We start from the raw sequence: 12,473 nt of genomic DNA, 5'->3' as shown, positions 1-12,473 counted from the left end.
AAACTAAACAAATGCACAATCTTTGACTAAGCAATTCCATCCTAAAAGAAATAAAAGGATATGTTCACAAAACAGTGGTACCAGAGAGTGCAAAGCAGCTTTCATAACAGTTATGCTGCTACAATCCCAGCATCCTTAACAGAAAAGATAAACTCATTTATCTACAATGAAATACTACTCAGTAATTAAAAATGAAATATGCAAACACCTACTGATAGATGCAACATAGGTGAATTTAAAAATCTTTGTTTTACATAAAACACTACCTAAAGTCTAGAACAGTCAAAATTAACCTACAGTGGGGAAAAATCGAAATGTGGGCTGACTTGTAGGGAGAATGGAATGGATGCTTACTAGGAAGAGTCCGTGATAGTAACAGGCTGCATCTTGACGGGGTGAGGAGTAGAAAAGAGCTATGGGAACTTAAATAGTCAAACAATTAAGATTTTTGTATTGCACTATTTATAAATTTTATCTCACATAAAAGTAATACATATTAACTGATTAAAAACATGAAATAAATTAGATTTAGTGGGTGGGGAGGGGGTGGGAGTATAATACGTATAGTAAATACAAATTGTAGGATCTAAATGGAGGGTCTATGGGAGTTCAGTGTAGAATTTTTTCATCTTTTTTATGAATTCTAAATTTTAATAGAATGCAGAGAAAGAAAACTTATCTGATAACTGTCAAATGTTTAAGGTCTCTGCCTGTTATTTTTTCCTTCTGAACAAGTTATATATATATATCTTCTCCAACACTGGGCCTGCTGAATTTCTGGCCACACTAAGTTCACAATGTTCCAGCTGCTCTAAGACATCAAATGTGCCACCCTCCACTTGACTCCCTAATCCTAATACAAATGCTGTTGAATTATCCCAGGGTATTTTTTTTTCTCCCATACAAGGTCACAGACCTTTAATCTCTACAGCTGCATGCTAGGCCAGAGCCCTTCCCAACTAATAGATGAATGGTTAAAGAAAACTGATGGGAGAATGAAGGCACAGGAGCCTCAGTCACTATTCTACCCTTGGGCATTTTATATATCACTCTTCAATTCTACTGCATTTCCAACAAATATTTGATGTTATAAAATAGCCAAATACATGTGTTCTAGATGTATTAGTGTTATCAAAAGATAGTATATATGAAAATGCTTCCTAAATAATAAACCCAAATGTAAATAAAGGAGATAATTATTATGTTTTTCATTTTTTGGTAGTACTGGGGATTGAACCCAAGGACACTCTACCACTAAGCTATAACCCCAGCCCTTTTTATTTTTTGAGACAGGGTCTTGCTAAGTTACTGACGCTGGCCACAAATTTGTGAACTTCCTGGCTCAGTCTCTTGAATCACTGGGATTGCAGGCATGTGCCATTATACCTGGCCACAGATGTTTACTAAAATCACCTGTATATTCACTATACATAGCATATTAATGGTGTGTGTATATATATATATATATATATATATATATATATATATATATATATATAAAATATATATCTTCTTAATTCTGAAAATATTTTTTTTCTATTCAATAATACTTGACATTCTGGAAAATTCATTCACAGACTTGTATTTTTTTCCCTAAAGGAACATAAAAATCTGATTGTCAGGAAAAAGATAACTTGAAAAAACACAGAAGCACACAGAAAATTCCTGTACTCCCTTTAAGCTCCCACAGACCAAGAGGAGTACACATACCTGCATTCAGATTAACCAGGAGCACACGCTCAGCTCACTGGCCGAGCCCCCACAATACACACCCTGCTTACTCTCCTCACTGTGGAGAAACGTTTACTTTGCACCTATCACACAGAACGTCCTCACAGGTCTGGCAGAAGTGTTACAAGCAGAAATGGTACTCAGGGATTAAGTCTCAGGTCGAAGAGACCAGAGATGTGAAAGACAATGTGTCTCTATGCTGCCAGGAAAGAGAGAAAGGATAGATGTTTGAAGAATGGACATATTATGGGTGGCGAGAATCGAATACCTTAAGTGAAACTATGGTTTCACAAATGGTCAGCCTGAGGTACTCTAAAAAATATTTGCTATGTAGGCTCAACTCTACGGATTGTGACATGAATTATCTACAATGGACCCCAGGGTTTCAGTATTTCTTAAAAATTACCTAAGTGATTCTAATGTGTAACTAGGAGGAACTATTAGACGGGTTGGTCTTGAAAGAAAGGTAAAATCACATCTGGATTAACTGAATTGCACAGTTGTAGCAAAGAAGATTCGGGACTAACCTAAGCACAGGTACATAAGACTAGGCCCTGCCAAGACATCATAAGAGAACATGGTCCAGAACGGAACAACTGAGTTGTTAAGCCATTTAATGCATAAGGGAACTGAAATACAATAATAATTTTCTGTTTGAAATCCCTATAGCTTCCAGCAGAGGGCTCCATCAGAATGTTTAACTGATTGCCATTTGAGGCTTTGTATTTCTTCTCAGCCTACTTTCACCTCATTTCTTTGCTGTTTGCCCACTCTATCGAGGTATTAGAATAATTTCCAAATCTCTGAAAAATCATATTGTTTTATCTTCCTTACTTAGTAAATTTTCCCGTTTGTAAAACATCCTCTTTCTCCCTCTTACCCATCTCGATTTCTATGCTTTCTCATCTACTTAACTCCTATTCAACCTTCCAAACCCAAGCCAAACATCACCTACACCTTACACCACCTCTTCCAGCTGTCAGATCTCCATAGTCCCAATGCCTGTCTCATCTGCCTGTCACAGCAAATACAAATGTATCTGTCTCCCCACCTCCACTGTAAGCCCTTTGAAAATAGGGACAATGTCTTCCTCCACTTTATATCCCAAGTTCCTAGGACAGGGCCTAGAACCATTTCTTCAGTAAGCAACAGATACACTGTCAGCAAAGGAAGACAAGGGGAATCTCCTGACATCAAATACATTTTGTCTACCCCACACAGCTCCTCTTGAAACCTTGCTATCTACTTCATATTTCAAGATCATTTTAAAGCTTCATCATTAGTGATCAAGTACAACAAATATAGCCAAGTATTCTAAGGGCCCTATAGAAAGAGGACCAATAACCAGAAATGTATGCCTGCCTGGGTATTATAATTAAATACTCTAAGCATTTTTCCAAAAACAGCTCTGGAAAATGCCAGAAAGCTTAATGAGAAGGGGAATCAGTTTCTAATCCGAGAAGGCATCCATTCTTTGACTTTTAACCACAGGTCCACAGGTCTGCCATTTTGTGAGGCACGCTTCTATACAAGGGATACTTGAATTCACAATAAGCAATTAGCAAGCTAAATAATATATAAAAATATTATATGGGCAATATGCAGACATACTGGCTATAGCTTCAGTCCCTGGCAATAGCCAGAATGTTGGCCAATCAGTAAATGACATTCCCATATCCAATCCATTATTTTCTTAAGGTTTCATATTTCTATCTTTACAAACTATCTGTTATCAATTGTTTTCAGACCATGAGCCACTAACTTCATACAACATGAAGCAAGAAGTACTGAAGAATAATTATGTGAATAAAGAGTTATGATACTACACTCTTCGTACGTATACTCAATATCAACTGTGAGGTATATCATGAATAATAGCCTTTTAGAGAAAAATGTGATAAACTATGTTATATACCCTGATTAAAGAATGATAGAAGGTAGAAAAACATTTCTCAGAAATGAAGAAAAATGGTATAGTTTATAAAAACCTCTGGTATTCTAAGGCTTCATATAGTATATGGGAAAGTGGTATTTGTGACTCCTCTTCCCAGGGGCATACAAATTTTGATTTAAGAAAATAATTATTTAAAAATAACTTATAGGCTAGGCATGGTGGTGTACACCTGTACATCTAATCCTAGTAGGTCGAGGCTGGGGCAGGAGGATCGCCAAGCTTAAAGTTAGCCTCAGTGACCTGATGAGACCCTGTCTCAAAAAATAAAAAGAGCTGGGGATGTGACTCAGTGGTTAAGTGCCCCTGGATCAAACAAACAAAATAATTGTAGTATCAGATTTTCAGGAAAACAGCAAGCTGTTCGACAAATAAGTGTTCTTGAATTTAATTTACATAGTAGTGTGCTAGTTAGCACTGCCAAGGCTCACTGGCAGTTAGAGGTGACCAGGAACACGGAGGTGGAAACTGAATAGGACTTCCAAGAAAAACATTTCTCCCTCCTCACCTCTTTCTTCCTCACTGACAGCCTGGAATACGGTGCTCCAGTGGCCTTTAAGGTACTTACCAAGATGACAGAGCAGTGAGAGAGGTAACGGGAAGACTAAAGTCAAGAAAAGGTAGTAAGAAGGCTAACGAGGAAAAAGAGAACAACTGTCTTTGGTAAATTTACATACATTTCATTCTTTTCCAAGAATTCTATGTGGAAAGATATGCCACCGTGCAGAAAATGCTTGATATCAAATACAGATCCACATTTGATGAAGGATAAAAAGCCAAACCGAAATAAATATTGAGCACTGCATACCATACATGATGAGAACCATTTTACATAATCAGCAACCTAAAGATAGGAATTATACCTGTTTATCTTTTTAAAATTCTCAGTATGAACAAGTTATCCAGAAAACAGTAGGTTCTCAGTAAATGTCTGAAATAAATAAAACTAGAACATCCTTTCTTACCTTCTGTAGTTGGAAATACTTCTTCAGTTTTAGCCTCTGCCAGTTTCCCAGTTCTCAGCAGAACTTCCGCAAAGCTTTCTGCTGGGGCATGCTGGTAGGTGTCATAGGTCACTGCAGCCTAGACAAAAGCAGCAACTTCACCATTTAATAGGGTCTCTTCTAATTACACATTCTTAGAAATCACAGGGGAAGGAGTTTATGGCTTCTGCTGACCTGAATAATAATTTATCACTAATGCATATTATTGTATCTAACGTCTTAAATAGATTTTCATTTCATAGGTCATAATATATACAGAATGAATCATATAAAAGCAGTGAATAAGGAAGAATAAAGTCAAAGAAGTTTATTTTCAGGAAAATTTTAGTTTTTCTTTATACCATCTTCAATAGCTTGACAGTAAATCTGTTTTCTTAGGTTCACTGCCCTTACCCCATTGACAAAGGGATCAGAGATGACAGATTCATAAAAGGGATGACACCCTTGTTTTTCTAGATCTTCATTGGCTACAGTTCCAATTTGATAAGCACCACCAAATTCTTGCCCCTAAACAGAACAAAGTGAAGAACAGCAGGTTAAAAAGAGAGCAAAGAGGGGGAAGAGGGAGAGGGAGGGAGCAAGATGGCAGGGAGAAAAGGACAATTCCAGGAGAAATTCATCAGTGTGCTTTCTATGACCAAAAGAGAGGGCGTCAGAGTGACAGACACCAGCAGAGAATGTAATAACAACTACATTCCACAAGCAGCATTTCAACCCCTACCTACAGCGCCTCCTGATTTTCCTGGTCACTTTGACATCTATGAATCAGAAACACTCAAGTAATAAGTGCTATAAACACAGCAAGTTTTCAATATTGCAGTTAGAATAACCATCATAAAACATCACTTTGTTCACATTGCTGCCCTGCTCAAAAAAACCTTCAGTGGCAAGGCAAATGGGCAACAGCATAAAAATCTGAACTATGTAGAACATTCAAGATCATCAAATGCTAATTAACATTAAAGTCTAACTCTTCACCTCAATCACACCACCCTGCTTAATGCAAAAAAGGGGCCTCTGTGCCTTTCTTCCACTGTAAAGGGTCCCCCACAGCCTGGCTGCCTAGTGAGAATCTACCCTTCCTCCAGGTAAGACCCCACCCACTCTGCCTTAGTGGAGGACTAAGTAAGACTTACAAAGGTGCCTCTTAACCCCAACTCCTTCTTGACCACCACTTTAAGACTGGAGCATCAACATTCCTGTTAGCAAATATTTTATTATTACTCATATAGTTGATTATGGTGGTTCTGCTCTCCTCAAATCAACATTAAAGCTCCTTACTGAAAGATCCAAGTAGAAGACATTCCTCCCAAGTTTACTGAACCCAGACCCTCTACCAAGTCCCATTGAGGGAAACAATGAAGCTGCTGGCAGTGGTCAGAATACAGCAGATGTTTAATAAAAATGCAGACTACAATCTGGGTTAAAGATCTGACCTAGGACATAAGCCTTCAAAGCAGTGAACAGATGAAAGGAAAATAATCATAATCCAGTGTGATGCATGAAGGGATAAGAGATTTACCCTAGAATCAAGTAAGTACAAAGCATCACAGTAAACAATATCTTTTTCATTTACCCAAGCATTTGGCTGATCATCCTTAGGTTTTTCTCTTTCCTATACCCCACACACAGACCATCTGTAGGACCACAAAATATATCCCACCCACAGCAGTCCTCTCTCACCTCCTTCCTGGTACTCAGGTCTATGCCAGCATCATCTCTCACCCAGAGGACTGAACAAGAATCTCTCTCTGCTTCTGACTGCCAGCTCTCCACACAGTAGTTACATGAGCTCATTAAAAGTAAGGCTGGAGAACACAACTGCTTTGCCTCAATTTTCCTTAAGTTTTCCATATTATCCGGCATAAAATCCACACACTTATTATCACAGTCTACACAAGCTTTCAATGATGGGCCTCCACACCACCTACCTAATCTCTTTTCCCAGTTGTTCACAGTCCTCAAATTATACCTGCCTCTTTTAAGTTCTACAAAGACATCAAATAAGTCCCCCTGCGGGGGCTTTGCATTTGTTCTACTTGGCTCAATCATACTTCTGCTCAACCCGATTCTTTCCTGAGTAACTTAACTTCCCTCCCTAAATCAGAATTTTAATTCCTCGACATGACTCTTTATTCACTTGCCTTGCTTATGAGTTACATTCATATACTTATAACCACCTGGCATTATACACAATATTTTTCTTCATCTCCCCCATTGAAACATAAGTTCCATAGAGGAAGGGGATTAGACTGAAGGGTTATCCTTTTCTATTCCTGTCTTTAGCACAGTATTTGACTCATAGAAAATGATAACTGTTTGCTGGATAGATGGATGAATAAATGAATGAAGGAGAAACTACGTGTGTTTGGGATGAACCGATAAACAGGCAAGTTTTTCCCCCTTTGTTTTCCAATGTGAGACTATAGAACTGGAATGTAACAATGCAGAAAATACAGGTGAACCACGTGTTAAGATTTCCCCAAAAAACAAACTCCGTTGCTCTACTGCTAACCCTGATCTTTACTTCAACCCTTCTCCATCAGCTGGCTCCTAACTCTTCCCTAACTACTGGCTGTAGAAACAGAGCAGAGCAAGTCAGCACTGATGCAATCATTTTCGTTTCACTAAATTTTAATTCTAAGATGTAAACCAAACCCTACTCAAATATATCAGGGTCCTTTGCAAGTACTCCATGGGAGTGTATTTCACTCCATGAGACAGACTACTCACGCCCTGACAGGAGGCCTGGATTTCTGAAGAAATTTTATAAATCTTTAAGACGTAACAGTGAAAACAAATGAAGAGTAGTGCTAACAAATGACAAGCCACACAGCACATTTGAAAATGAAGGCTGCCTTGCTTACTTGCATGGGCCGGAGGTAAGTTAAAGACTTCTTCCACCACTGCCCATCACTGACAGCCTGCAATACTGCTCTGGTAGTGGTCGTGGTATTGGAAAGGACTTTCATGGTGGTGGCAGTAGTCCAGTGTAAGAGGTCAGCTGAGCTGCTGCCTGGAACACTCATTTCATCCTGCGTTAAAGAAAAAATAGCAACCAGATGTCATCAAATTTTTGTTTAAAAGCCTGTAAATGTATGGACATTTTCTCCCTATGAAATTTTGCCAGCTAATAAATGGAAAATTAGAATTTTTTTGGATTGCTGAAAGACTAACAGGTTCCACATTATAAACCTTCTAAACACTATCAATCATCCATTTATTTGGATGAAAAACAGTGTCCTTGGGCTGGGGATGTGGCTCAAGCGGTAGTGTGCTCGCCTGGCCCTGGTTCGATCCTCAGCACCACATACAAAAACAAAGATGTTGTGTCTGCCGAAAACTGAAAAATAAATATTAAAAATTCTCTTTAAAAAAAAGTGTCCTTTAACATCAGAAGGTAGAAACCAGAATCTTCTACTTTCCTTGGGGGTCACAGAAGCATTGTTCAAATGAATAATTTAGTTAATAATAAATACTGTGGTTAAAGAAACATGAGTTGTTAGATATTAGACTGGTAAAAGTTACAGAATATGTCATTTGCTTTATAAATATTTCTGAAACTAATGTACCATGATGGTTTTTTTTCCCCTGAATTTTCTTTTGAAAATGATTCAGGGAGGAACAATATGTATGCTATTGTTGTTTTGTTATATATTTATCTCATTACTAGCAATGATGGGTTTTAAAATTTATTTTCATGTGTATCATCTGATCATTTTGAGTGGTCACATTTATCACATTGAGGCACATTTTTGTTCTTGCTTTTTTAATTTCAAGCTCCCTCCCCCACTAGACTTCCTTTCTCCTACATACATAAAAGTGAAGTCCCTTTGGTATATCTTCATATATGAACATAAAATGATTTTGTTAAATTCAGTCTATTTATCCTCCCTCTAGTTCTCCTATTCCATTGATCTTTCCTGTATCTTTATGGTATCCTATCTCCTTCCCAAGCATCTTTCCTTTATCTTGCTCTAGCCTCCACATCTGAGAAAATAATTTAAACCTTGATTTTCTAAGTCTGGCTTATTTCACTTAGCTTTTTAATTTTCATCCATTTACCAGCAAATGTCATTATTTCATTCTTCTTTATGACTGAGCAAAGCTCCACTGTGTGTATATACCACATTTTCTTAGTCCATTCATCTCATGGGCATTTCTTAATCCATTCATCTACTGATTCCATAAGCTTGGCTGTTCTGAATTGCACTGCTATAAACACTGAATTGGCTGTATGGCCGATTTCAGATCTTTTGAATAAAGGCTGAGGAGTGGGATAGCTTGGTCATATGGTGTTTCCATTCCTTGTTTTTTGAGAAATTTTCACACTGCTTTACAGAGTAGCTGTACTAATTTGCATTTGTACGTATTTTTCCCCATCCACACCAGCATTTATTATTATTCATGTTCTTGATAATTGCCATTCTTTCTGGAGTAAGTGTAGTTTTGATTTGCATTACCCTAACTGCTAGAGACGCTAAACATTCTTATTTCTTGGCCCATTTTTTTTTTTGGAAAGTTTCTGATTAGTTCTTCATAAATTTGTTTTTTCCTTTTCCATATTGGCTATGTTTTTTTTCCCCTTTGGCATTGAGTTTTTTGAGTTCTTTATACATTCTGGACATTAATTCCATCAGAGAAGTAGCTGGCAAAGATTTTCTCCATTCTGTAGGTTCCTCTTTACTCTCATGACCATTTCTTTTGCTGTCCAGAAGCTTTCTGATGGTATCTCACTTAATGGTTCTTGGTTTTATTTCCTGAGCTTTAAGGATCTTGCTAAGCCAGTGCCTATACCTAGAATGTTGACCCTATGTTTTCTTAATGCCGCAGTCTGGCTGGGCACAATTCGGGAGCCACTTGTCAAAAGAAACTAACTTTATTTTTAGAACTACAAATACCAAACAAAACAGATCCTCAGGAAAAAAACCCTCAGAGCCCAACTGCCACCACCGGCTTCCCACAAGCCTCTCACCCCCACACCAGCCTCTCCACCTCCCACAATCCTCCTGTTCTTGAGGCCGATTGGCTGGGTTGCATGGGCAGAGCCAAAGAAGTCCCCCAATGAGCAGCTCCGTGGAGGAGCCAATCAGCTAGATGTTGCTGGGGCCGCTGTGAACCAATCATCAGCCGGCAGCTGGAAGTTTGCTGGCAGCTGGAAGTTTGCTGGGGCCCCTTTGGCTGTGGCTCTCAACACTTAATGATTCTTGGTTTTATTTCCTGAGCTTTAAGGATCTTGCTGAGGAAGCCAGTGCCTATACCTAGAATGTTGACCCTATGTTTTCTTTGAGCAGTTGCAAGGTTTCTTGTCTGTTATCTAAGTGTTTCATCCATTTTGATTCGACTTTTATGCATGGTGAATGATAGGGATTTAAATTCATTCTTCTACATATGGATATCCATTTTTCCCAGCACCATTTATTTAAAAGGCTGTCTTAGCAAGTCTATGTCTTGAAGTAACTATCAAGTGGCTGGATCTGCAGACTCTAACCAAAATTATCATGTGAGTGTAGTGGTGGGAAACAGTGGAACACACATCCAGAACTGCCTCTAACCTGAGCTGTCCAACACAGTAGCCACGAGTCATATGTGAAATGTGGCTAATCCAAACTGAGATACGTTGCAAATGAAAATACACTATAGATTTGAATGACAGGAAATAAAGGGAAGGAAACAGAAAAGAGCATCATACGTGTGCTTAACCTCAATGAAATAGAACACAGCCTTTCTAGTGATAGAAAGGAACCTAGGAGGCCAAGTTCAACCACAAGCATTCCAAGGCAGAGAAGGAAGACAGATCCAAAAACAGAAGTTCATTATTCAACACTTCTGAAGAGGCAAGGTAGAAAGCTCTAGATAGGAAAATAGCTAAATGTCCCTTTGACAACAATGATAGCTGCCATTTCTTGAATGCTTGCTATGTGCAAGAGCTTTCTAAGTATACTGAATTTAAAAACTAGAAAGTAACACAAATAGAGTTGCTTTAATAGTGGCATTACTGGAATTCTTCATTTCTATCATTTGTGAAGATAGCAATACAAGTTCATTTCTTCTCATAATACAGTGGACAGCTGGCTCTCAGATCTGAATTAACACAAGAAAAAAACTGGTCCAGTTTCAGGACCTCCAGAGGCTGTTTTCCCTAGAGAGGCCACTCGTCCAGCCATGGAGTTTCTCATGCCATGTAGAGGTGTAGTGGATGTTACCTCCAACTGCTATCCTACCTTGTGTTTCATAATAACACTGAAGAGTTCGTATTAAGATACCATGACACAACTGTAGATCAAATAAACTGAATATGCTGCCTAGAGGCAACAGAGCTAGAGTGCCTCCTCCCCTTTCCTTAACTAGATTTGGTATCAGAATGTTCAGGCCACTCATTCTTTGCATGATTTCAACACACCAGTAATAGCTCTCTCCCTCTCCTTTTTTCTACCCCCAACCACCTTCTTCCTCCTTCACACCCTCCCTCAATATTTGCGTTCACTTAAACTCATTTTTCTTTGTCATAAAACTAATTCAAACTCACTAAAAACGATTTGAAAAGTTCAAAAAGGTATGGATAAGAGAACATTTATTCACAGTCCCATTACAAAAAGACAATTACAGCCAACATATATTCTCTTCCTGTCTTTTTAAACCAGGCAAAAGGATCCTTTTGAATAAACCTCATTTGAGTAGAAGACATATTCAAAGACAATGCACAGCTCACTGGTAGAGTGCTTGCCTAGTGTGTGCAAAGCCCCGAGTTCATGCCGCAGTCCGGCTGCAGCAAAATGGGGCGGGGTGGGGGGACGGGACGACACGAGCAACTAGTGTAGATTGATACAGGAGGAGTGGGAACCGTTTATTGTAGGACAGGAGGGGTATATATACATTCCACACAGCTTATCTTAATTAACATAAACTAGATACAGCAGTCAACCAATAAGAAATCTCCGCACTTAATGGCTCGCTGGTGTTCCTTCTCAAACCACTCCCTCTGCAAAATGCCAGGCGCCATTTGACTTGTTTACAAACCCTAACAAGTTCGATCCCCAGAATTCCCTCCCCATGGAAAGAAAAAGTATGCGCATACAAGCTTATAGTATGATCAATTTTAACACGTTCATGTAATGAGCCCTCAGACCAAGAAACACAATACCATCAGAATCCAAGAAGCTTCTCTTACGCTCACTCCCAGACATACCACTTTGAGAAAACACACTGTCCAGATTGACAGCAGCATAAATATATTTTCCCTGTATTCATTCATATAAAAAATGTAGAATCATATACTCGTGTTTCCTTTCACTTTTACGTACATAGTTATGTGTGCAGCCCATTGCTACATCACATTACCCGGTGTGAATATACCAAAATTTATGTATCTTTTCTTCTATCAATAGGCATTTGAGTACTTAACTTGAAGCTAATACCAATAATGTTTCTCTGAACATGCTGGTAATTACCTTTTGGTGAACGAACTATGCATTTCTGGGTAAATAGTAGTGGAACGGCCAATACACACAGTATGCATATGTCCAGATCTAAAAAGTAGATCCAAACATTTTCTTCACACTCTGACCAGCAACTCAGAGTTCTGATGGCTCAACATCCACGCCAACATCAGTTCTGATAATGGTTTGTGATTTTAATCTTTGCAATGAGTAATTTCTATTGTTAAGTATTTGCTCTGATCTCTATTGGTTTTCCATCTTTCTTATTCACTTATCAGTGTTGTGTGTGTTCTAGATACAGATTTCTTATTAATTGTATGTACTGTGAATATTTTCTATTACTCTGGG

General features: G+C 38.5%; 1 protein-coding gene across 1 annotated transcript in view; it reads right to left on the bottom strand.

Annotated features, from left to right (window-relative positions):
- LOC308640368 (NBAS subunit of NRZ tethering complex-like) overlaps window positions 1–12,473 on the bottom strand; it is a gene marked incomplete at its 3' end in the record, with an annotated part of 172,589 nt that overhangs the window by 109,972 nt on the left and 50,144 nt on the right. The window contains exons 10-12 of the mRNA XM_081312302.1: window positions 7,554–7,721; window positions 5,080–5,193; window positions 4,648–4,765 (exon numbers count right to left, since the gene is read on the bottom strand). Coding sequence (XP_081168428.1) covers window positions 4,648–4,765; window positions 5,080–5,193; window positions 7,554–7,721 — 400 coding nt within the window. The remainder of the gene's footprint in view (window positions 1–4,647; window positions 4,766–5,079; window positions 5,194–7,553; window positions 7,722–12,473) is intronic.

This window comes from Spermophilus citellus (genome assembly GCF_964194105.1).
Source record: "Spermophilus citellus genome assembly, contig: SCAFFOLD_114, whole genome shotgun sequence".
Classification (NCBI taxonomy): domain Eukaryota; kingdom Metazoa; phylum Chordata; class Mammalia; order Rodentia; family Sciuridae; genus Spermophilus; species Spermophilus citellus.
The sequence above is the reverse complement of the archived record's forward strand: the minus strand, read 5'-3'. Positions and strand labels throughout refer to the sequence as shown.